General features: G+C 42.6%; 1 protein-coding gene across 3 annotated transcripts in view; it reads right to left on the bottom strand.

Annotated features, from left to right (window-relative positions):
- ARHGAP17 (Rho GTPase activating protein 17) overlaps positions 1-25,660 on the bottom strand; it is a 1,246,301-nt gene that overhangs the window by 426,692 nt on the left and 793,949 nt on the right. For all 3 annotated transcript variants that reach the window (XM_044089406.1, XM_044089407.1, XM_044089408.1), the window contains exon 13: positions 6,056-6,136. In XM_044089406.1, the coding sequence (XP_043945341.1) occupies positions 6,056-6,136 (81 nt within the window). The remainder of the gene's footprint in view (positions 1-6,055; positions 6,137-25,660) is intronic.

Genomic DNA, 25,660 nt, shown 5'->3' with positions numbered 1-25,660 from the left:
TGTCAATTAAAAGAACTATTTACATAGTCCTACATTTAGTGCCTTAAAACAGCTTGAACAATTACCTGATGTACTGGCCATTACATACTTAATTGATGGAAGAAATGCTCCAGTGAGCTTCAAAGAGACCCCACTACCTATAAAGGATAAGACTAGTCTCTTTTTGCATAAAGCCATTTGCCTATTTTCCCCATTTCATTCAGAAATACAGAAAATGTTTACTGAGCAGGTTGGTAGCTTATGGGTCACTTAAGCAAGTTACATTACTGTGTAGGTAGGACAACCTACATTACGTTGTGCAATACTTAAAACAGATGCAGTATTTCTATAAAATGTACTCCCACACTTCTTTCAGGGCATTATGGTACTTCCAACAAATCCTTGCGTACAATCCCCCCCCCCCCCCCATGAGTGTTTTACCAACGCATCTGATTCTGCTGGTCTAGAACTGCAAAATGATAACTCTTCCACCTCACCAACTACAACTCCTTTTCCCAATTTTCGACATTGGGTTGGGGTGTCATGTCAACTATTGCCGCCTTACTCAATTCAATGCCACTCTCCTAGCTTCTCTGACAGTCATGCCTGATTGTCACAGGTCCTCTTTCACACATTCCACCCCTCCCTCTGTGGTACATTGTTTCCTCATAACTACTTCCTGTCTCACTTCAACTGCTTTCCTGCACATGCATCTGAGCCACAGTAATTGGAGTAGTCGACTCTGACCCTCTCTGCAATTGGGACTACTCTTGGTTCTGCTTTAATGTCATCATTCCTTCATGTGTCCTGCAGTGTGCATCCTACCATCCATCTTATTCACTTCAGCTCCATCATTTCTTCCCTCCAATTGTACTGCTTTCATTGTCCAGGTTGTTGTACCATGCAGAAGTAGTGGCTATGCCACTGTTGTGTAGGCCTTACTTTTCAGCTCCTTTGGCATTCTTCTGCCTCATACTATCAAACATTCTGTGCCAGTGGCCTGCAGCCCCTTGAATTCTTGCTTTGACCACTATTCAGACTTCCCCTCTCCTCAATCCTCTCTCCCAGAAACCAGAAGGTGTTAACCTGCTCCACTGTTTTCCTTCTTCTCATTTCCTCCATTTGCTGTTATTTGTCTCATCTGTACTCCATTTCATCACGTGCCTTTGGTTTTGCATTCTGGTCCCTTATTTGCTTAAGCTCCTGCTCAGAGTTTAATTGTAATGCCCTACTGTTTTTGCAGCTTTGTGGAGCTGTTCCAGCCAACCCGCTTGCTAATTTAAGTCCATCACTAGTATGAACAGCAGTGGGCTGAGAAATGAAACCTGATGCACTCCAATTTCCACTGGGAACCCCTCACAGTCCAAACACGCACTGTATTTGTGTCACAGAGTCCTTGTATATGCCCTGAACTAATTTTACCAATGTTTCTGGGACTCTGAACCATTACAGGACTGCCCTATCAGTTTTACGGAGACCTTGCCATATGCGTTTTCAAAGTCCAGTAATGCCATGGTGTATTCTCTCTCTCCTCATCTCCACTATCAGTCTCACTGTAAACAATGGGTTGGTCATACAGCATCTTGATCTAAAACTGAACCGCTGACCTCCCATCTTATTTTCTACTACTGCTACTCTGCTTATTCAAATCAAAAACCCGCTCCAACAATTTCATGCAGTGTGAGCGTTTGCTACCTCTACACTGTTCTCAGTTTTAAGTGGCATCTTTGTTTTTGCTGGAACTAGAAGACTTATTTACCAGTCATCTGCGACACACCTTTCTCTTCATACTTCTAAGTATATCTGAGGAGCCATTTCTCCCCTAACTTACCCAGCATCTTGATCACAATCCATCCATCCCTCCTTCCTTTTGCTGCACATGGTTTCCTCTTAACTTCCTGCTTATCTATGGCTCTGCTTGCTGTGCCCACATCTGAGCCTTCTGCTTTCCCTGGCTACTTTCCTTAGTGCTGTTACAACTTCTAAGGTGGACCCTTCTTCCTCCTTCACTGTAGGCTGTGTACAGGGCAGTACAGCTTTTTTGGGGAATTTCATCATTCAGGAGCTGCTGAAATACTCTTTCCATTGGTCTTTGATGTTCTGTAGACTGGTGAGTAGATTGTTGCTGGCATACCTTATGAAGGGTGTCAACCCCAATTCCATCTCCTCCCTGCAAGAAATTAACTGGTCACCACTAAAATACCTCAACCTTGATGAGGCTGTTCACTTCAACAGTACTTTCCTCTCCATCCTAAACACCCATGCTCCTGTAAGAAATGCCAAAGTCAGATCCAGGCATGTCCCATGGTTACAAAAGACCACCAGAACCCTAATGAAATCCAGAGATAAGGCCTGGGAGCACTGGCGACTAACAAAAAATAACTCTGGCAATCATTCCTTGAACTGCGCAATAAAACCAAAAAGCATTTAAAATTAGACAAATCCCTCTACTATAAAATCCACCATAAACTCCAACCGCAATCCTAAGCAATTCTGGTCCACTAAACACTATCCTCCACCCAAGGAAGGTTGATACCCCCAGCTGTCCATTCCCCCCGCCTTCAGCAGTATTGCTGAATCCTTCAACAAACACTTCACTGAAACTATAACCTCTCTAAACAAACACTTCCCTACAACAGCCCTACCAACTCCTAACCCTAAACCCCCCACTCCTCTTTTCTTCACCTCAATACCTACCTCCAACATAAAAATACCATTTTCAAAACTTAAAACCCACCCAACTCGCAGCTGACAACCTCCCCTCTGAATACTTGAAAATTGCAGCTGATACACTAGCCTACCCAATTTCAATTCTAATCAACCGTTCCATAACAGAAGGCTATGTTCCCTCAATATGGAAAATATCCCACATCATTCCCCTCCACAAAGGCACCCCCCTCCACCGACCTCTCCAATTACCGCCCCATTGCTATCTCCTCCCCTCTCTCCAAGATGCCTTAAAAAATGCAGGTCTCCAACTACCTCCTAGCTAATAATCTCCTCTCCAAATCCCAACATGGTTTCAGGCCATAACACAGCACTACCTCTGCTCTGCTCTCCTTCACCAACACTATCAGAAAAACAATGGCCTCTACTCTACTGCCGTATTTTTAAATCTCTCAAAGGCCTTTGTCATGGTATCTCATGAGCTACTACTCTCTACTCTCCCCAACCTCTCCCTCTCACAATCAGCCTGCATCACAGCTATCTACACGGATGCCAGCAATCAGTAATCTGGGCCAATAACCTATCACCACGCCTCCCAGTTACTCTCGGAGTTCCCCAAGGGTCTATCCCTGGCCCTCTGCTATTCTCACTTTTCACTAACAACCTACATACTGCCATCACACAAGCATCTTTTATACAGTACGCAGATGACTACCCTCATCTGGTCTGCCCCCACTTTACCAGAACTACAACAAATCACACAGGAATCTTTCTCTTCTGTAGAAAGCTGGCTATCCAATGCTCAGCTCCTACTCAACCCAAGTAAGACAAAACTTCTCCTGTTCCAATCTTCCAAAGCCACCCAAAACACCCCTCACTTCAACATTCTCACCAAAGACAATATCATCATCTATCCATCAGAGCACACAAAATTACTTGGTGTGGAAATAGACAACAAACTTAGATTTGACACCCACATATCTCTCACAATAAAAAAAGTTCACAAGAAACTTGGTGCATTATAGCGAAGCCACCAATTCCTAACCAAGGCGGCTAGAATCTCCATAGCCAATTCCCAGCTAATCTCCATCCTACTCTGTGCATCCGCCATACTTACCAACCTTAGACAGACAGACCTACACAAGCTGGATGCTTGTTACAACAAAACGGCTAAATTTGCCACTGGAACCTCCTACTGCAGCCATCATTGTATCTCCCTTAAAGAATTAAACTGGCTAGAACTCCCACAACTCCTTCACTTTAATCAACTCACCCTTGCTCATAAACTTAACCACCCCTTTAACATCCATTCCCTTCAAACCATTCTCCAACCCTATCACTCCACTAGTCCCCTAAGATCAAGCAACAAAAATCAACTCACTGTTATCAAACCCAAAAACTCAGCAGGAGAAGCCATATTTTCATGTACCACATCTAAACTTTGGAACAATCTTCCACCCTCTATAACTACTCTACCTTCCAACAGCCTTTTCAAGATTGAGCTCAAATTCAACTTAACTTTGCACTGGCTTTGTCCTTGTTCTAATCCAGGCTAACACCCCCCCCCCTTACCCCCCCCCCACCTAGACTCTTAACCCAACTATACTACCGCCACTACTAACCACAGTCAGTATTAGCTAGTTGTCTTTACATACTTTAAAATCTTGTCTGACAACTTTGTTACTAATACAAACGACAAGAAACTATCTTAACTTGCAACATTTACTATATGCACTGTTGATAATATCTTGTTAATGTATTAAAGCCAACAACCTGTAATGTTGTTAATTATTGCTGCAACTTTGTATCTCCTTGTACATGTGGAGCTGTTCTCCCAGGGCATCTGCTGAAAAAGGACCTGCGTCCAGTCGGAATTTCCCAGTAAACAAATGTAAATAAATAAATAAAATAAAGATCATCTTTATCTTTCTGTTTTTCCCTTGCAACATTGAGTTTTTGTGCCATCTGCTTAGTCACTTTCCAGAAGCTGGTAGAGTGCGCCTCTGATGCCTTTATCTTTGCTTTTGTAATTGCTCTCTTAACCTCTTTTGTCAGCTGACTAGTACTGCTTCTTACCCTGGTCCATCTTTTCTCTTTCTCCTGCACTCTTCCTTTCTTTTGCCATCATCCCGGACTTCTGCATTCCATTACCAACTTTCTTTACCTACCTCGTTTCCATACTTAGCTCACACACATCAGTTCTACAGTCTTCTCGCATGCTGTTTTGAGACATTGACACTCTTCAGCTCTAACTATTTCCTCCTCTTCTGGAGGTGCTGCAGACCAGAATAGGTCATTCAAATCTTGTGCTTTTGCTCCAGTCAACTTCCAAGACCTCAGCCTAGCCTCTCTTGACCTTACAGCTAACTGTGGCCACAAGTGGCTTATGCTGTTGGACCAAATGTTTCACTGGGGGTGACTTTACAATCTCTTATTCAACCCAAATCTCATTCCTTAGCAGGAGGAAGTGTACTGCAGTTGCATGTTGGCTGCTCTTGTATGCGATACTGTGACCACCTCTCTTGCTAAATGTGTCAGCCTCCATCAAGCCATTTGTCAGAGACAGACCTCTAGAATGACCTCTTCTCCTTTATTCCTGTTGCTTCACCCATGCACATCCAGGCAGCCATCACATCCTGCTCTGTCTGCCCTCATATGAGCATTCAGGTCCCCCATTATCAACACTAGCTATGCACGGCTTTATCTAACATCTGTCTGAATACACTCCTTCCATCACAATCCTGCTGTGGGGCAGAGACTGACATTACGAACACTTTACATTGGAGTCTGATTGCCATGAGTCCAATATTAATTTTGATGACATTCCTTCACTGTTTTCAGAAAAACTCTCCCTTCTCCACACTTCCCACACCATTTCTAGTCTGTTCTCATCTGACTAGCAGACTTAACGTACCAGGCCAAATCGCTTTGGTGCACTGTGTATCCACTTGTCTCCTAGATGCACAGGATGTCCAGTCTTATTTTATTCACTTCCAAGTGGTCTCATGTCAGTGAACCTGTATGTGGTGTAATACCAATCCTTAGTTATGTTCTGGCAAGTTGAATGGTTTTACATCCAAGCTTTCGCTCAACAGAACTATCCCAGCCAACCTAGGCTGGGCAAATAGATGCATTTTTAAAGCACTATACACAGCAGAAATAAAATATGAGTTCAGTAGTTATGTTTCTTAATTTGGAAGACTGAATGCAACAAAGAAACGATAAAAGAAAAGTTAGCAAAATTTCAAGGTATATACTAATTTTCAGCATCAGTTACTCATATAAAATTCAGTGCTTCAGTTCATCTTGTGAAAGTAAATAATTTTACTTTTATGCACAGTGAATACTGTGCAAGCTCTTTCTAAGAGTTACAAGGTAAATCAATTTCAGTTGTTTTTTTTTTGAATACCTGAAGTTGTCATAGTTTATCTTTGGCATCTTGTTACAGGTCACCCAAAGGGCCTGAAGTTTCTTGTCTTGCTCCTGAACCCTGTTATGTGGGAGAAATAAAAAAAACATTAAAACAAAATATAACATATAATTACACTATAATCTAAAACAAAGCATTACTAATGTGAATGAGATTCTTTTTTTACCTATGACATACAGTTTTACTACAAACATGCATCTAAACAAGTCAGCCACTTTGTAACAAAAAAAATAGTAATAGCACAGAAACTAGGTTACTTATACTTCTTAGTAAAGCAGACAGCAAAATCCTGCTTGCCTTTTTCAACACTAAGTGCTAGGCAGAATGATCATAACTTAACTATAATACAATACTAAAACTCTTTTGTTCAGTATACCCTTTTTAAGACGAATATTCTGCAGCATATTTTAATATGTAATACAATGTTACATAGTTCATAAAAAAACATTAAAATACTCAACATTTACTCATTCAGTTTAAATGAGTAGTTAAGACTATTCCCAATTCCCTTTTCAGACATGGCACAGGCCAAAGACACATTAGAGTAACAGATTTACAATTTAGCAACTTAAAACTACATACCACAAAGAATTAAACAAAATATTCAAACACTTTTCTATTTTAGGCCTACTTTATTGCATGCACCTAGAGAAGTGCCAGGAAAGGGATGTGCAATGATAAGAGTATGTACACTAGCTTCGACAAGGGACATTCCTTTAACAAAGCCCAACCACTCCCAAGCACTTAACATTGCTTTCTCCCATCTCCACCAGGGAAATCACATTGCTGTGTGCACCCCTAAGTGCTCTTAATCCTCCCCACCCCAGAAAAGGCGTGTGCGCTCTTGTCTCTTCACCCCTCCTTGCCTGTGTCCTTGAGTGCCAGGCTTGCTAATCTATCCCTGGTCACTTGGGTCACACTTCAGTAATCTCAGAACAAACATGTAGGAATACAATATTTTCTATTATCAGCTATGCATTTATCCATAGGCGAAAATAAGACGACTCACTTATCCCCTTTCCAAACCTATTACTCTAGGTTCAAGTCAAGCTAAGATTTAAAACAGCTAGCATGCATCAGGACGTGTTTGCACAAAAATACAATTTATTACAACAAATAAATGAATAATTTAAAGAGTAGGCATTAAAAGTATTGTACAACATTAAGAAAACAGAAAAAAGTACAAAGCCAATTCATCTGCAGAATGAATTGGCTGGATACATTATAAGGCAAGTTTTCCTTTCCCTCACTGCAATCAGTACCAACACTAAGGCAGTAAGAACTTCCAGTGAGGGTCACTCTTGGAGACAGTTTTCTGTTAGCTTTACCAGGCATATTTTTTTACATCCTTAATCATATCAGAATCATTTACCTTGGCAGCCAGAGAGGGGACAGAAGAGACAAGTCACAGTTACTGCAAGTACTGCTGTCAGTGGGGGTAAGATTGTTGGGTGCCACAGGTACATGATGAGGAAAAGGAGGCAGTGAGGAGTTTGGTCCCAGACATTTTGAAACAATGACTTCATTTCTATTGTTTTCTTATCTGTCTGACCTTACACTGTGCCACTATTTCTTCTCTTATCCCTTCCCTATTATTAGAATTAAGTCTGCTTCTGTTAGGCCCGATTATAACTTTTGATACTCTGTGCAACAGTCCCTGTTAGAATGAACCACGTCTTTGTTGCACTTAGCACCTTTTGTCATTTTATCTACATGGACCTTATTATGACTGTCCTTGGCTAGAATATGACTGAGGGAATAAGAGTGTGGAGGTCTGGGCTGCACAGATAACTTCATTGGAGGTTGTGGAACAGGAAGCATTTGCTAAGCTGTAGAGGAACTGGCACAAGTTTGTGCCTGACCAAGGAAATTAGTCTATGCAAACTTTTTTTTTAATTGGTTTGCTGCCTTTTAGATGAGGTAGGCGAGTTCCCTCCATGCCAGGGGTATTAGAAGCCCAGCTTTTCCCCCCTTAGCAGATTCTGAAACATGTATTTATTGCATTGCTGACCAGAAAAGTGCAACTGGGCACTGAGTCCTCTTTTCAGTAGTGGCCCTGGAGAAATTAGCTCCAAATGACACATATTAAAGATTATACACAGTGTAGGAAAAAAACATCATTTTACAAGTATCTACATAGTCTAGTGAATAAAGAAATACTTAAAATTTTATACATTGTATAAAAAAGTCATTTAAAAGTACTTTGAAAAGTCTGCACAGTAATGGAGTCATTGCAGATTGTGCAATACGGCACACGTACAGATCACTGTTTGAGCAAGGGGAAATGAGCATAATTCAATATACAGACAAATTTCAGTGGACTGGTATCACTGTATACTTCAATAAGCAGTTTCATAATAAAGACATACAATAGACAAAGTTGCATAAAAGCATCATCATTTTATGCATTACTTATTATTTGCTAGTTAGCAGCTGGTGTAGTAAACTAAAGACGGACTGAAGAAGAAAGACAAAGTGACAAAGTATGAAGTAGAAGGAGATGGAGAGGAAAGGAAGATTCTACAGGTGAATGAAAGATCAAGCGAGTTGAAAGTCGGATTAAGGTAGTAACCAATTATGGTGAGTGGGTGAGAGTATACAGAAGAGTTGTGAATAAGAGATGAGAAGGAAGTAGTTAAAGGTTAGGAAGACGTGCGGAATTACGGTTTAGTCTAGGGGTACTTATCCAGGGTGAATGCAGGGACACAGGCAGAAGTTCTGCAGATTTGACTTCAGTTTCTGTTTAAAATGTCTATTTTTAGACAAAGGTATGATGTTCCATGCTTTGGTGACCATTTGAGAACAGATAGTCACCACCTGACCATTGGACTTACTGACATGGAGGAGCAGCATCTGGGTTGAGTCAAGGGGTCTATTCGGCTTGTAAGGCTGGATTAGAGTTTACAGAGATGGACAATTTGATTTATTGAGGAGGTTATGCATAGTCGCAAGTAGGAAGTGGGGTAATTTTTATTTTTATTTATTTGCAGTTTGTTAACCGGGAGAGTCCATTGGGCCAAAAAGACCCCTTTTTCAATGGAGCCCAGGGAGAAGAGCTCCATGTACAAATATATCAAACAACAAAAAAATCAATAAAATCAGTATCAAACAAAACAAAAATCAGTACAAAGGCAGTTTAGTTCATTGAGTACTAGGCAGTGGTGGGATTTTTGTGGGTGATTTTGTGCAAACTTTGCTATGTTATGATAGCACTGGTTCAACAGCTGAAAGCCTTGTAAATTGTTGAAAACGGGCAGTGTAGAGAAGTGTTTGGAGTAGCAGGCTAGAGGTCAAGTCTTTTCTGCTTTGGTTGGTAAAGAAATGTTTGATTCAATATAAGGAAAAAACAAATATAAGGAAAATCCATAAGCAGCAAACCGGTTTCGGCTGAGTAATAGCCTTCTTCAGTACATTAACGTAAATAGACACTTCCACGTGCTTATATAAGAAAAAAAAATCAGAGTAATTGATTGCAATCTTCCATTAATGGTTTAAATAATTAAGCAAATTAACTTAACTCATTCAGGCCAGGACTTAATAGTGCACCTAGCATAATAATCCATCCTGACTCTTTTTGGTTTAAAATAGAATGCCATCCTGATTTACATGTCTTATTACATTCAATTCTGTCAATTTTATTAAATGTGAACTTGACAGTTTTGTGTTTCAAAGTATGCTTGTATAGTGCATCGGATAATCTATTACTCTTAATATCACTTAGATGTCCACTGATTCTAAATCTAAAAGGTCTGGATGTTTGCCCTACGTAGAATGCAGAGCAAAAACAGGTGGCTAAATAGATTACCCAATCGCTACTACAGTTCCCAAAACATCTAATATCAAACTCTAGATGTATTTTTGCTGGTAAACTCTTTTGTTTTGACTATATGTTTACAAGCATGGCAATGACCACTGGCTATGCAGCCTGTCAATCTGTCGCCAAACAATGTGGTTTGTTGTTTGGTCGGCTCAGTGTAATGTTTGTAATGTGTGAAGTATGAGTTAATGGTTCTACCTCTCCAATATAATGAGCAGCGAGGTGTAAGACAATTTCCTAGATGTTCTTCGTCTCACATTGCTGCAGTCATTACCTGTGGGTAGTCCGCTGTCCTCGGTCGGCCCGAATACCAAAGGGCTAGGCTGGCGTCGGTCATTGTCGCTTAGAGCTGACGTCAGTACGCAGTAGTACTTAAGCGCATGACCGACGCCATATCCTCAGTCTTTCTTGCCGCGTGGTCCGAAGCAGAAGCAGTGTTTGCGACTGCCGTTCGGCGTTCTGAAATTTTCATTTACCGAGTTTCAGACCGAAGACCAAGTTGGGCTAAGTACCCCGTTGGGGAAATTTTTGTTTTTTCTTGCCTCAGTTATCCGGATGTCAGAAAAAGTTAATAATTGCATTTCTTGTGGGAAACAGATACCTCATAGGGATTATCATTCTCTGTATTCCTTGCTTAGGGCCTGAGCACGGCGTGTCGGTGTCGCTTTTGTGCTAGATTTAATAAGCGCACCATTAAGCGAAGGTTAGACTGTGCCAGGCTTGTTTTCGGTAAGCGGTGTAACTATAACATGCCGTCGGATCCTCAGACACCCGCTACCGCTAAGAAGCGTAAGGATAAATCTTTTGAGATCTAAACCGGATGAGTCATCCGTTGCGGACGCCGGTTCTTCGGAGCCTCCGGTTGAATCTGTGGATCCTGCCGAGGGTTCGGCTGAATCCCAGGGGGAACCTTTACTTTTACAGGAGTTGGCCTCTCAGGAGTTAGGACAGGCCGAGGGTGCTTCTCAGGTTTCAGTAGTTCCATCCTTACAAAAGGTTATTAGGCCTTCTACTTCAGTGGCTAAAGGCCATGCTAGGGCCAAACCTGGTCTTGTTGGACCTGGTCATTCTTCTAGCTCTCCAACCCCTGTTCCTAAAAAACATATGTTGAAAATGGCGGAGGACTTGATTACTTTGATCCGGGGTTCTATGCCCCCCCCCCAGAGAAAAGGCCTAGGATGGAGGCAGATTTAGAGGGAATGGATCATTCCTCGGACTACTCTGATTCCTCAGCTGAAGAAATTCAGGATTTTCCTTCCTATTCTGATTCGGATGCAGAGGACTCCTGTCCTCCTGCTTCTCCTCCAGAAGATTTTTCCTTTTCTGAAACTTTACATACCATGAGAGAGCATTTCAAGTGGGAAGGTCAAGATTTTTCAGATTCTCGGAAAAGGCTTAGGGAATTTTTGTTTCTGCCACAACATAGGCCCTTGGCTATTCCTCCAGTCTTAGATGTTGTTCAGGATGTTTTTTCTGAATCTTCCCTTAATCCGGATTCTCTGCCTCCGGCCCCTGTTAAGCCAGACAGGTATTACAGGGTTCCAGAAGCACATAAGTACTTGTATAAGAGTCCTAGGGCTGATCCGGAAACCATTATTCAAGGCCCTAAGGGTGTTAGGGCTTCTGTGGCTAAAAATCCAGTCCCTTTGGATAAAGATTCTAGGGCGTTAGACAGGTGGGGGAAAAAAGTGTACACCTCCTCTACGTTAGCTATGAGGGCTTTGAATTGCCAATTTCATATGCTGAAGTATCAGAACTTTTTATTAGGCCAACTGAAATCTAAGGTGGATGCTTTATCTGAGGGTATAGAGTGTAAGGAGCTCCAGGAGTTGGTTCATGCATCAGATCAAGTTGGCAAGCATTCTTTGCAGTGTGGTTTTGATGCTCTTCAGGCTTCTTCTAGGGTGGCTGCTACAGGTTCAGTTATTCGTAGACATGCCTGGCTTAAGGATCAAAATTTGTCAGAACATGTAAAGGCTCGAATTTTGGATGCTCCTCTTCAATCTGAAGTTTTTTTTGGTCCTCCTGTGGAATCAGTTTTGAAAAAGATGGAAGATAAAGCTAAGTCTATGCAGACGGTCAAGGATTTTTTGCAGGTGCAGCCCCCTAAGTTTAGTAGGAATTGGCCTGCTAGGGGATGGTCTTATCCTTCTTCGGATCATCAGCCTAAGGGCAGGTCTAGACGTGGTAGAGGCAGGGCCCACGCTCAGGGTTCCTTCAGACCTAGGACTTGGAGTTCTCCTGTACAGTCTTCTGGTGAGGGCAGGGGTCAGCCCTTTCGTAAGCAGACCCAATGACCTGTATCTTCCGCTGCCAGACCCTCCCTTACTGGCAGCTCCTCTAGGAGGAAACTTTTAGACTTTTCAAAGAAAACTGGAATTTGATCACCCAAGACAAATGGGTGTTGGATATAATAAATCGAGGTTACAAGTTTTATTTTCACACTTTTCCTCCTTTCAAAGGCATGCCGGATGTGCCCCCTCAGCAAAGGCTGGAGGCTCAGAAGCAGATTTCTTTACTTTTGCAGATGGAGGCAATTCAGGTGGTCCCTCCTTCAGAAGTAGGCCTAGGATTTTATTCCCGTCTATTCCTAGTGCCAAAGAAAGGAAACACTTGGAGGCCAATTCTGGATTTGTCCATTCTCAACACCTACCTAGAAATTCCAAAGTTCAAGATGTTAACATTACAACAACTTCTGCCTATGATAGGCAAAGATCATTGGATGGTAACCCTGGATCTCAAAGAGGCCTATCTTCACATCCCTATCAAGCCCAGCTGCAGGAGATTCCTGAGATTTTGGGCTGGTACTTCACATTATCAATTCTCTGCATTGCCCTTTGGCTTATCTACTGCGCCCAGGGTGTTCACAAAAGTTCTGGCTCCGGTGATTGCTTTCTTCAGACAGGGAGGAATACAAATTTATCCTTATTTGGACGATTGTCTGATTCTTGCTCAAAACAAAGACAAATTACTACAGCATCTCCAGTATGTAATGACAGTTTTAAGGTGCCTAGGGTATACTGTGAACGAAATAAAGTCCAGTCTAGTGCCCTCTCAGGACATGTGCTTTCTGGGTGTGAGACTGAATACAGCCTCTCAGATGGCATTTCTGACCCCGGACAAACAAAGAACTCTTCCTCTCTACTTCCAGCAGTTATCAGTAATGTCCAGGCTGACTGCAAGGACAGTCCTCCAAGCCTTGGGGTTCATGGCATCTTGCATTCTAGTACTTCTCAATGCCAAACTGCATATGAGGAAGCTACAATGGTATCTCAAAAGTGTGTGGGCTCAACACTGCCACAGTTTGGACACTGTCATTCGGATTATACCTTGCATCCAGAAAGAATTACTTTGGTGGGCTCAGGAATGTCACCTAAACAAGGGACTCTCTGTGACCCGACCAGAGGCGAGTCAGATCCTAACGACGGATGCCTCGGACTTGGCTTGGGAGCACACTTCAATGGAAAATGGATACAAGACATGTGGCCTCCCAAACTACTTCATTTGCATATCAACATGAAGGAGATGTTAGCAGTTCAATTTGCTTTGATGGCATTCAAGGAACTCCTTCAGCCAGGACAGGTGTTGATACAAACAGACAATACAACAGTCATGTGGTACATCAACAAGCAGGGGGGAACCCATTCCTACCCTCTTTGCAGACAAGCAATGATTTTATGGGAGACTGCTCTGGGTTTGCGAATCAATCTTCAAGCAAGGTTTCTGCCAGGAGCACAGAACTCCCTAGCAGATATTTTGAGCAGACAAATGGTGGATCCCCACGAGTGGAAACTGGATCCTCAGATTTTCAAACAATTGACTGTGGCTTGGGGAACTCCAGACATAGATCTATTCGCTTCCCCACTGAATTTTCAACTTCCAAAATTTTGCACAAAGATGTTCCACCCAGATGCTTGGAAAGTGGATGCTCTATCTTTTCAGTTGGAACAACCTTCACGTTTATGCTTTTCCTCCTCTGCCTCTTCTCCCCAAGGTACTCTTGAAAGTCAGACGGGACAAGCCTTGCATGATCCTAATAGCACCAGACTGGCCACGTCAACATTGGTATCCTCTGCTGAGGAGTTTAATCCAGGAGCCTCCTTGGCCTCTGCCACAGTTTCCTCATTTGTTGCCCCAGTCAAACAATCATTTTCTCAATGTACAGCTGCAGTCCCTCCATCTGACAGCCTGGCGTATTCTGTGATGGAGCCGGTGGGGTCTAAGCTTCCTCAACAGGTTTTAGATGTCATTTTGGAAGCTAGGCGGCCTAGCACTAGAAAAGTTTATGCTGATAAATGGAAGAGATTTTTTCTTTGGAGCACTGCAAAGGGTTTTGATGTTTCAGTGCCTAATTTGAGTTTTGCACTACAGTACCTTACTGAATTACTGGACAAGGGTTTGTCATTCTCTTCTGTGAAGGTTCATGCTGCAGCCATTTCTGCTCACTATGATTGTGGCCCTCCTTTATTTTCCCATCCTTTGTTCAAACAATTTCTTAGAGGGGCAAAGAATATAAGACCCCCATGTAGAGCTCCTACTCCTTCCTGGGATCTCAATTTTGTTTTGGAGAAACTTACTTTACCTCCTTTTGAACCTGCAGCTACGTCTGAACTGAAGTTTTTGTCTTGGAAGACTGCTTTTTTGTTGGCCATTACTTCTGCCAGGAGGGTATCTGAATTGCAGGCTCTCATGGCAGTTGAACCTTTTTTGATATTCCATAAGGATAGAGTTTTTTTGCGGACTAACCCTACTTTTATGCCTAAAGTGATTTCTAGTGTGGCCTTGAATCAGTCTATTCATTTGCCTACTTTTTATGCTGATCCCCAAAATAAAGGGGAAAAACTATTGCATTCTTTGGATATCCATAGGCAGTTACGTTACTACTTGAACAGAACTAAGGAGTTCAGACAGACTCAACAGTTATTTGTTTCTTTTGCTTTGAGTTCACAGGGGAAAGCTGTTTCTAAGCAGACTATTTCAAAATGGATTGGTCATTGTATTGCCTTTTGTTATTCTCATCATGGGAAGGATGTCCCTGCTGGGATCAGGCCTCATTCTACTAGGGCTACTGCCACTTCTACTGCTTTTTTGAGGGGTGTAGCTACTAAGGATATTTTGGAAGCAGCTACTTGGAGTTCTGTACACACTTTCACTAAGCATTACCATCTCCCTCTCTATTCCAAGTCTAGGGCTGGGTTTGCCACTGCAGTTTTACAGGGCATGTTAGCAGCCCCTAATTCTTTGTAATTTGCCAGCCTCCCTTTTCCTTTGCTTTGGGATTCTACCCACAGGTCATGACTGCAGCAATGTGAGACGAAGAACATAGTACAGTTTTGTACCTACCATAAATGTAGATGTTCGAGGATCTACATTGCTGCAGTCCAATCCCCCCCCCCCTCCTTCCCCTCTATAGGTTGGGGTTGCTGGGTTTCGTTTGGAGATATTCTTTACTTACACACTGGGGGTTGTTGGGCATTTCCTATTTTTGGCTTTGGCCTTTCCTTTTAGGCCTTCTGACATCTGTGGCAAGAAAGACTGAGGATATGGCGTCGGTCATGCGCTTAAGTACTACTGCGTACTGACGTCAGCTCTAAGCGACAATGACCGACGCCAGCCTAGCCCTTTGGTATTCGGGCCGACCGAGGACAGCGGACTACCCACAGGTCATGACTGCAGCAATGTAGAGCCTCGAACATCTACATTTATGGTAGGTACAAAACTGTACTTTTTTCCTGGGCCAGAAAAATATCCCAGTGGTTATTAATGATGTCCCTAAACCAATTCGTATTACTTCCAAAAGTGGCTACTAGCCTGATGGGTTGTGAGGTTTGTTTTTTGGAATTGGCTTGGTCCCTGTATTGCAATAGCCGAGTTCTGTCCTGTTGATCAGCAAAAATTCATGCATGATTCAATAATTCTGCCTGATGTCATCTGTTGAGAAATCTCTCAGTAAGATCATATTGGCAGGGCCCATGAGATTGTTCAGAGGAACAAATCCATTTAATACATAGGTATTGAGATTTAGGAATGTTTCGGATTATGTGGCGTGGGTGATGACTAGAGGCATGTAATAGTGTGTTATACTGTGGAAACTTTCCATGTACCTGTTTCTCCAAAGTATGATCCATCTGTCTAGTAATGGAGACATCCAAAAAGGTGATATTATGATGTTCAATATTGAGTGTAAATTGGATCCCCCATTTATTTCCATTGCGATATTCTGCAAACTCCTTGGCATGGAGTGCATCACTCTGCCACACCAGCCAACAATCGTCCAGGTAGCGTCTCCAATTATCTATCTGGTCCAAAAATATGTTGCGATTGTCATCATATATCAATTGTTCCTCCAAATATCCCATAAAAAGGTCGGCATAAATGGGAGCAAAGGATGCTCCCATCGCCATACCTTGGACCTGCCAATGACACCTCCCATTAAAGTAAAAAACATTTTTGGTTTCTGATCCCCAACCACAGTATCTTTATTTATTGCCTAAGATACACAAACATTCTACCAATCCTCTGGGACGACTCATAGTATCTGGCAGGGGTTCTTTAACAGAACCTTTATCAGCTTTAACTGAATACTTACAGCCTTTGTTACCCCTGGTTAGCTCTAGAATCAGACACCACACAATTTCTTAACATTATCCAGAATACACAATTAGAACCTAGTTGGTATCTATGTACATTAGATGTCACCTCCTTACACACCAGCATTCCACATTGGGCAGGATTAGAGGCCATCAAATATTGGCTGGATAGATCAGACTTTTACACTCCTGGTATCAACACATTATTAGTTTGTTTGACAGAACATGTGTTGTCCAAAAATGTTTTTTACTTTAATGGGAGGTGTCACTGGCAGGTCCAAGGTATGGTGATGGGCGCATCCTTTGCTCCCATTTATGCTGACCTTTTTATGGGATATTTGGAGGAACAGTTGATATATGATGACAATCACAACACATTTTTGACCAGATAGATATTTGGAGACGCTATCTGGATGATTGTTGGATGGTGTGGCGGAGTGATGCACTCTATGCCAAGGAGTTTGTAGAATATCTCAATGAAAATAAATGGCGGATCCAATTTACACTCAATACTGAACATATCATCACCTTTTTGGATGTCACCATTACTAGACAGATGGATCATACTTTGGAGACACAGGCTACATAGAAAGTTTCCACAGTATAACACACTATTACATGCTTCTAGTCATCAACCACGCCACATCATCCGAAACATTCCTAAATCTCAATATCTACGTATTAAAACGGATTTGTTCCTCTGAACAATCTCAAAGACCCTGCCAATATGATCTTACTCACAGATTTCTCAACAGAGGATATCAGGCAGAATTATTGAATCACGCACAAATTTTTGCTAACCAACAGGACAGAACTCAGCTATTGCAATATAGGGACCAAACCAATTCCAAAAAACAAACCTCACAACCCATCAGGCTCGTAAACACTTTTGGAAGTAATACGAATTGGTTTAAGGACATCATTAGTAACCATTGGGATATTTTGCTGGCCCAGGAAAAACTAGGCAATTGTCTTACACCTCGCTGCTCATTATAATATCAGAGAGGTAGAACCATTAACTCATACTTCACACTTTACAAACATTACACTGAGCCGACCAAACAACAAACCACATTGTTTGGCGACAGATTGACAGGCTGCATAGCCTGTGGTCATTGCCATGCTTGTAAACATATAGTCAAAACAAGAGAGTTTATCAGCAAAAATACATCTAGAGTTTATTTTATTAGATGTTTTGGGAACTGTAGTAGCGATTGGGTAATCTATTTAGCCACCTGTTTTTGCTCAGCGTTCAACGTAGGGCAAACATCCAGACCTTTTAAATTTAGAATCAGTGGACATCTAAGTGATATTAAGAATAATAGATTATCCAATGCACTATACAAACATACTTTGAAACACAAAACTGCCAAGTTCACATTTAATATAACTGACAGAAGTGAATGTAATAAAACATGTAAATCAGGATGGCATTCTATTTTAAACCAAAAAGAGTCAGGATGGATTATTAGGCTAGGTGCACTATTAAGTCCTGGCCTGAATGAGTTAAGTTAATTTGCTTAATTATTTAAACCATTAATGGAAGATTTCAATCAATTCCTCTGATTTTTTTCTTATATAAGCATATGGAAGTGTCTATTTACATTAATGCACTGAAGAAGGCTATTACTCAGCTGAAACCGGTTTGCTGCTTATGGATGTTTTGTGTTTGCCCTAATAAATACATTTAAAGATTACTTCTCCTGGTGCTGGATATTTTCTTTTGGGTTCTACAACTGGTTTAATCTGTGCATCCTGTCTCCTTTGTGGGTATTTGGTTTGGTCAATATAAGGAAACCAATTTCTGGTGAGTTTTCTTTATGGTAATGTTGGACACGATAGTCAAATTTTAAGCTGTCAATGTAGATCCCAAGCATCTTAGTAAGTGGGACAATTTCAATTTTAGTATCTTCTGAAAGAATATCAAAAAAGGGTCTCTGGGCTGAGAGGTCTTGGGTAAAGAAAATAAGTTTGCTTTTTCTGGGGTTAAGAAAAAGTTGAGTTGATTAGCCAAGCTTCAATGGATGAAAAAGATTCTTGAATGACTTTTTGCAGGTTGCTGCAAGTCTGGGCTCTACACAGGAGGGTGGAGTTATCGGCATACTGAATTATTGTATTATATTGTGATATGGAGGCATCTGGGAGGTTATTAACGAAGATACAGAAAAGAGCTGGATCAAGAATGGACCCTTGGGGGACTCCTGTTGAGACGTAGTAAAGGGGAAGTCTCTGTGCCATTTTATAGCCTGTAACCTATTAGCAAGAACTGTGCTTTAGAGGTTTCATCAAATCCTAAAGATGAGAGTTTTTGTAAGAAGATGAGGTTTGAGACTGTGCTTATGGCTTTGGAAAGGTCTAGAGAGAGGGCAGATATTAGCAATCCTTCATTCTTATGGGTATTTACACTACTGGTGAAATGCAGGAAGGCTGGAGTAGTGCTATAATGGGCGCAGAAACCATGTTGAGAGAGGGATGTTACTTTAGTGAGGTCTTGGAAGAGCTGGACCTGAATGCATTTTTCAAGAATTTTAGATAAGGAGGACAGGATAGCAACAGGGCAGTAGTTACTATAATCAGTGTTATTTTCTCCTTTATGTAGTGGTAGGATCTTATTTTTTTTCCATAGTGTCCAGATGTATGCTTCTGTTATAAAGCAGTTTACGAGTAAGGAAATAGGATAGGCTATACCCTTGGCAACCATTTGTGGATATTCAGCATGGAGACAGTTGGGTGCTAGGGTGGTGGGTTTAAGTTTTAATTGACTTGGTTGCAATCAGAAGGAAGCAGTGTCACAGGTGTTAAGTGCTGGTGGGAGGGATATGGTGTCTGATCAGAGATGTGACTGAGTTTATAAAGTGCATATTAAAGAGAGTAGCAATGTTTTCTCTGTTGTTGGGTATTGTGGATACAGGTTGGATGGCATGGCCTGGTTTGAGGATTTTGTTAATAGTTGACCAGAATGTGTTTGGGCACTTCCACTAAAGAGGATCAGAACCATAAGAAAAATTATGCCCAAATGCTGGATGGCAGTTGGAGGGGGGGGGGGGGGGCACTGGCTCAGAAATTAAAGTGATTTCACAAGTGTCTGAGGTAAACGAGAAATAAACTTAAGGAGGGGAGCCAGTGGACAACTAAAAACGATGACTGCAGCCCAGCTGGAAAGACTGAGTATCAATATAGCTGCTGTGGTCTAAGATGGTTAGCTTAGAGAATTAGCTTAAAACTTGACCCTTTTTGCCTATATACAAACCTCTCTTTTGCGTGGGTTTGGGCTTAATTGCTCAGAGCAACTCATTTGGCGACTCTGCCAGAAAGTTCTGGTCAATCTGCTTATAGCTAAGGCAATCCTCTGCTAAAAAAAAAGAAATTATTATTTTGCGATTCTCTTAATTGTGATTTAATTTTGCTTCCTGTGATATTTGCTGAATGTTCTACTTCTGCTTTAAGTACTTATTACATTCAGATAGCCAGGGCTGTTGTTCCTGGAATGTGTGGTCTTCTTACACTTGGGCTCCAAACCAGCCATTTTACATTAAGGTTTTTTCAGCACTCTGGTGGCAGATGTGTGCTGACCTAAACCTATATGAGTTGGGGATCGTTGGTGGAAGACTTATTGTGCTTTCCCGATTGGTAGTTAGCTTAAAACCTGCTCCTTTTTTTTGACTGTATAGAAGCCTTGCATTTGAAAGAAGCTGCTCACCACACACCAGTAGTTGGAAGTGCCCTGTAGAGAAGCAGACAACTTAAAGACAAAATTTCCTGAGAAAATCCATCACTGAAGCCATACCAAAGCCCCCTGCTGCTCTAGGAGCATTTAAGTTGGGCGCTGAACAGCACTGCTCTGATGGTTAACCTTAGAGTACACAAAGTATAGTTCCCACTCAGTCTCTGTGACATCAGCACAGTCCAGGCAAATTAACCAAGTCCTTTCCCTGATAAAACCCACAATAAGAACCAGATATCATGGATGGACAGTTTCCTACCAACTCTGTAGCCAGCCCAATGGACATGGGGATCCTGAGGAAGTCTAGCAATTGTCTCATGCAAACTGACAACTGCTTAATCCTGAAACAAAAACACAAATACAATATGTGAGACATGTTGTTATACTACGAAAATGGAGGCAAGACACACATACTGACAAATCTAATGCCGAACAGGTTGTCAGCACGCATGCGAACACACTCATGCACGTGCACACACCACTTCCAACACTAAATAAGGATTTGATGCATAAACCCACATATGCAGAGACAGTCACTAGTAACTTACCAAAATGTCAGAGGCCTCCCAAATGCCTCCTTCAGAAACCACAAACACAACAAAGCAAATAGCCACAACACATACTAACACTCACATCAGTGTCACAACAAACAAGCTCATATGGCGAAACACCACAAAACCTAACATACTGGTCATAGGAGACTCCATAGAGAGCCACATGGATGTCCCACTCACCAGGCTGGCTAAGGAGGAGGTTACAGTTAGCTGCCTGTCGGGTGCCAGCATCCATCACATCGCACAAGCACTGAAGTCACTCAGCTACAAGTACCAGTATGACTGTTACAGGCCATGGGAGTGTGAATGACTGGAGATGTACCTCCCTGGACTACATAGATTCATAGGAGTTTACTAGGCTAATGACCAGAAGGGCCATTTTAAGCCTAGCTATGGATCCCAAATCTCTGACAAGTTCAGATACCCTTGATAAGTATAAGCAGGGGCTTGGGAGATTAAACATTTACAAACAGGGGCCTGGGAAATGAACCATTTACAGGTTGCCTGTGTCCATTAGAGAGAGAGGTGCCAAACCAGGGATGAATTTCCTGTTCCCCATCCAACTGTCCAAGTTGCACTTGAATTGGGTTAGGGAGGAACTCTGCTTCACATAGATGGGGAGCCTGTTCCAGAGACGGGGTAGTCTCTGGGATATGTATCTGTCTCTCCAGCAGGTCCTACTTCTATCACAGGCAAGGTTCAAGTCTTTAGAAAGGTAATTCTGATGCTGTTTTATGGATATGCAGGAGATCCACCAGAGTGGGGTCTGACAATGCCCTGCATGCCAGGCATAGGTCTCCCCTCAAAAGCCTGTAGGAGACTGAATACAGGGATAGGGCCTTGAGGCGGTCTGCATATGACATTTTACTTAAGTCCTGTATTCTTATAGTGAGGAACCTCTGTGGGCATTCCAATTGTTGGACATGCCTGATTAGGTACATATCAAAGAGGGCATTGTACTCAATGATAGGTCTGATGAATGCCGAATATAGTGGAACAATGACTTCCTTGGACTTAGATGCCATAACTTTGTTTACAAGTTGCGCAACACAACAATTTCCTTACTGCTGCAGACACATGATGGTCAAAGGCTAGATTACTATCTCTGTCCCCCCAAGTCCCTGACTACTGGCTCAACTCCAAGGGATGTGTTATCAATATGATAGTTACCAGGAGTGGATGACTTCCCGAAGGATACTATTATGCATGGCTCTGACACCAGCAGTTTGCCTGTGTCAGGCCCTTCTGAAGAACATTTGTATCAGTGTGGGATTCAATGACAGCTCTTTTTGCAATCATCTGCAAATTTAGTCAGCCAGAGACCACTGTCATTGGCCTTGACTTTAGAGAAGTAAATGCCAAAAAGGAGCGGTCCAAGAACTAATCCCTGAGGGACTCCACTTGTGACTAGCCTCTTTGTAGTGGTGGACTCCCCAATTCTAACTTCCTGGGTCCTGTCTGCTAGCCAGTTGAATATCCACTGGGTGACATACGAGTTTGTACCTAACCTAAGGAGTTTATCAACTATCCTTAAGTGGGGTATTGTGTCAAATGCCTTGGCCAGGTCAAGGTAGGCGGTGTGAACCATTTTACCCTTATCCATTGCTTTGGTTACCTTTTCAAAGAAGTCCACAAGGCTGAGTAGACACTATCTGCCCTTGATGAAACCAAAGTGGGTTAGGTCCAGTGTCTGGAGACTGATCATTTCCATGAGGATTCTTTCCATGGCTTTACATGCAAGACTAGCGAGACCCTGACCCTGAGTAGCATCCTGCCCTCACCAAGAATGATACCTCAGTATAAAGAAAAAATGATAAATTTCAACAATTGGCTAAGTTTCTGGTGTCATTCAAAGGGGATCCAGTGTCTGTCAGCCTGGGACGACATGTTCGACAAGCCGCGTTGCTTCACAAGAGATGGCTTGCACCTGTCTCCCCTAGGCTTTCGAATACTGGCCAAGGCTCTTGCTGCCCCCATAGTAGGGTTATGCTACTCAACGCCAGGAATTTAAATCTCATAATGCACTTGCTCGAAGCACTCCTCAGTATGGAGAACGTTGACATCTGTGCAGTAAATAAAACCTGGTTCAAGGCTCCAGAGAGCACCCCAGCACTACTGGGCTACAACTCATACCACACATTTTGGCCACAGAACATGGACCGAAACACAAAAGGAGGGGGTGTATCCATATTCATCAAGGATACCTACACTTCCAGGTTAGTGGCGCAGCATGAAACCTTTGAGATCATCCATGTGCAACTAACATCAGGCAAATCTGCAATGCAAGTTGTGGCCTGCTACAGATCACCCTCCATAACCCAGGACCACCACTCCATCTTTCTGGAGACACTAGAAAACATGAAGATCCTACCAAACACCCTGATATTGGGCGATTTCAATTACCCTACCATTCACTGGGAAAACTACTAGAGTACAAACTCCCAGGCCTAGCGCTTCCTGGAATTCATCAACTCAAACGCTCTGGATCAGTTGGTAAACTCCCATACCAGAGGTGAAAACATATGGGACCTGGTAATTACCAACATGGGCGACAGGTGTTCCACACCGGAGGTCAACCCGTCACTGGTTAGATCAGACAATAAACTAATTACTCTGGATTGTCCACACCCCACCACCCCCAACCAAGGAAACCACAGCAAAAACACTTTTCTAAAGCAAACTTCACCTTACTTAAGACAGAGGTGGTAAGTTTCACAGCCCCTACGCTAAAGGATAACGCTGCTCAAGATACAGAAACCTTTACAAATGCACTCTATGAGCACCTGCAAGGATGCATGGATCGTGCCATCCCTAGCAAAACCAAGACTCACTCCTCTAAGAGAGGGAACCAGTTTGGTGGACCCCTGTAAAAAACAGGCTATATAATAGATGGGGGAAACTAGTTCAGAGAAAAAGCAAATCCCAAGAAGGAAAAAGAAAAAGCAAATCCCTGATCAGTATCAGTAATAAACTAAGTTCCCTCATGAAATCATCCAAGGCAAACTTCGAAAGAAAAATAGTCAAGGATTCAAAAGATAACCACAAAGCCTTCTTTAGCTATGTTAAGAATCAAAGTGGCAACTCGCAGATATGCACTGAACTAGTGCAAAACAGCACAAAATATACTGAACCTACTGATATTGCCAACATCCTGGCAGATAGATTCAGTGCAAACTTCACCCCCCCTCTCACCTCCAAAAGAGCCCCTCAACAATACCAGAAAAGTGTAGTGTCCCAAAAAATCACAGATGCACAGAAGAAAACAGCCCTTCCAAAAGCCAAAAACACAGCGTCAATGGGACCAGATGGTGTCCCAGGCTGCGTCTTGCACAAACTACAGAACGAACTAACCCTCCACCTAAACACACTGTTCAATCTCAGCCTCTCCACAGGCTATGCGCCCATAGAATGGTGCACAGCAACGGTTATTCTTTTCCACAAAGAAGGGGCCACAACTGACCCTGGTAACTATAGCCCCATAAGCCTGACTAGCCTGGTCTGCAAGGCTATGGAGCGCATCATCATGGAACTCATTAACAAAGACATTGGGAACCTTCAAACATTTGACCCAACCCAGATTGGCTTTGTTAAGGGCAGATCATGTCTACTAAACCTGGTGGACTTCTTCGAGACAGTCACCAAGGCCATAGACGAGGGAAAGGTGGTTCACACAACCTACCTTGACCTCGCCAAATCTTTCGACACCATTCCCCACTCAGGTATTACAGAAAAACTCACCAGCCTGAACATAAACCCCTATATCACGAGATGGGTTGCCAACTGGCTTACAGACAGAGCTCACACGGTAAGAACAGCGGGCTCCAGCTCAGACTCTAAACCAGTCACAAGTGGTGTCCTGCAAGGCTCGGTCCTGGGACCCCTACTGTTCAGCATACACTTCTCAGAAGTACAGGCAAACACAGGAGGACTATGGCTAACCAAGTTCGCCGATGACTGCAAACTGAGCCATAAGTGACTCTCCGGCTGACACGGACATCCTCCAAAAGGGCCTTACGGAGACGGACACCTGGTGTCAAAGTCTTGGCCTCAAGCTAAATGCCAAAAAATGCATAGTCATCCCGTTTGGGAAAAACAAAACACCCACAAATTACCATATAGGTGGCAGCCCCCTTAATACAGAAGAGGTAATAAGAGATCTGGGGACCCAGGTAGATAGTAATCTCTCCTTTGACAATCATATTGCCAAAGTAGTTAGGAAATATACTTCTATGTGGTCCATCTAATTACTAAAGGGTTCAAATCTAGAAATAAAGAGGTTACAGTGCCCCTCTACTCGTCACTCAGACCCATCATAGAGTGCAATGCCCCATTTGAGATGTACCTCACAAGACACTTCCAACAGCTGGAAAGGCCACAAAAGTACCTCACCAAGAGGATTACAGGTCTCAAACACATGTCCTATGCAGCCCGAATGAAAAAAATCCTGCTGTACTCAGTAGCATACTGCTTACTCAGAGGTTATCTCTGCCCGACTTACAAAGCCATGTCCAACTCAAAATTGATGGACATGCTCCACCCAATGAAATCCAAGTCACTGAGAGCCACGCGCTCTAGTGAGCTAAACCTCGCCACAACAATAAATAGAACATGCTGGAGGGATAGATTCCTGTCACAGAGACTCCCCATGCTTTGGAACAAAATTCCAAATTACATCAGGCAGAGCCCCTCACTAACACTCTTCAAGAAAACCTTGACGAGTGAATGGGTAACACAAAATACACCCCCTGGGATCACTTCATTTGCTCTGCTTGACAGAGGATCAGTTAATCAATGGGGTGGCGAAAGCTGACAGACTCTGGCTAGGCTTATAAATGCCCTCGGGCAGATAGCTTAGTACCTACCTATGAACTTGTGGGTCTGTAGTTTCCAGGGTCTGTA

Source organism: Protopterus annectens, chromosome 12.part0 (assembly GCF_019279795.1).
Source record: "Protopterus annectens isolate FY-2018-M chromosome 12.part0, PAN1.0, whole genome shotgun sequence".
NCBI classification, from domain to species: Eukaryota; Metazoa; Chordata; order Ceratodontiformes; family Protopteridae; genus Protopterus; species Protopterus annectens.
This window is presented reverse-complemented; position numbering and strand designations above follow the sequence as displayed.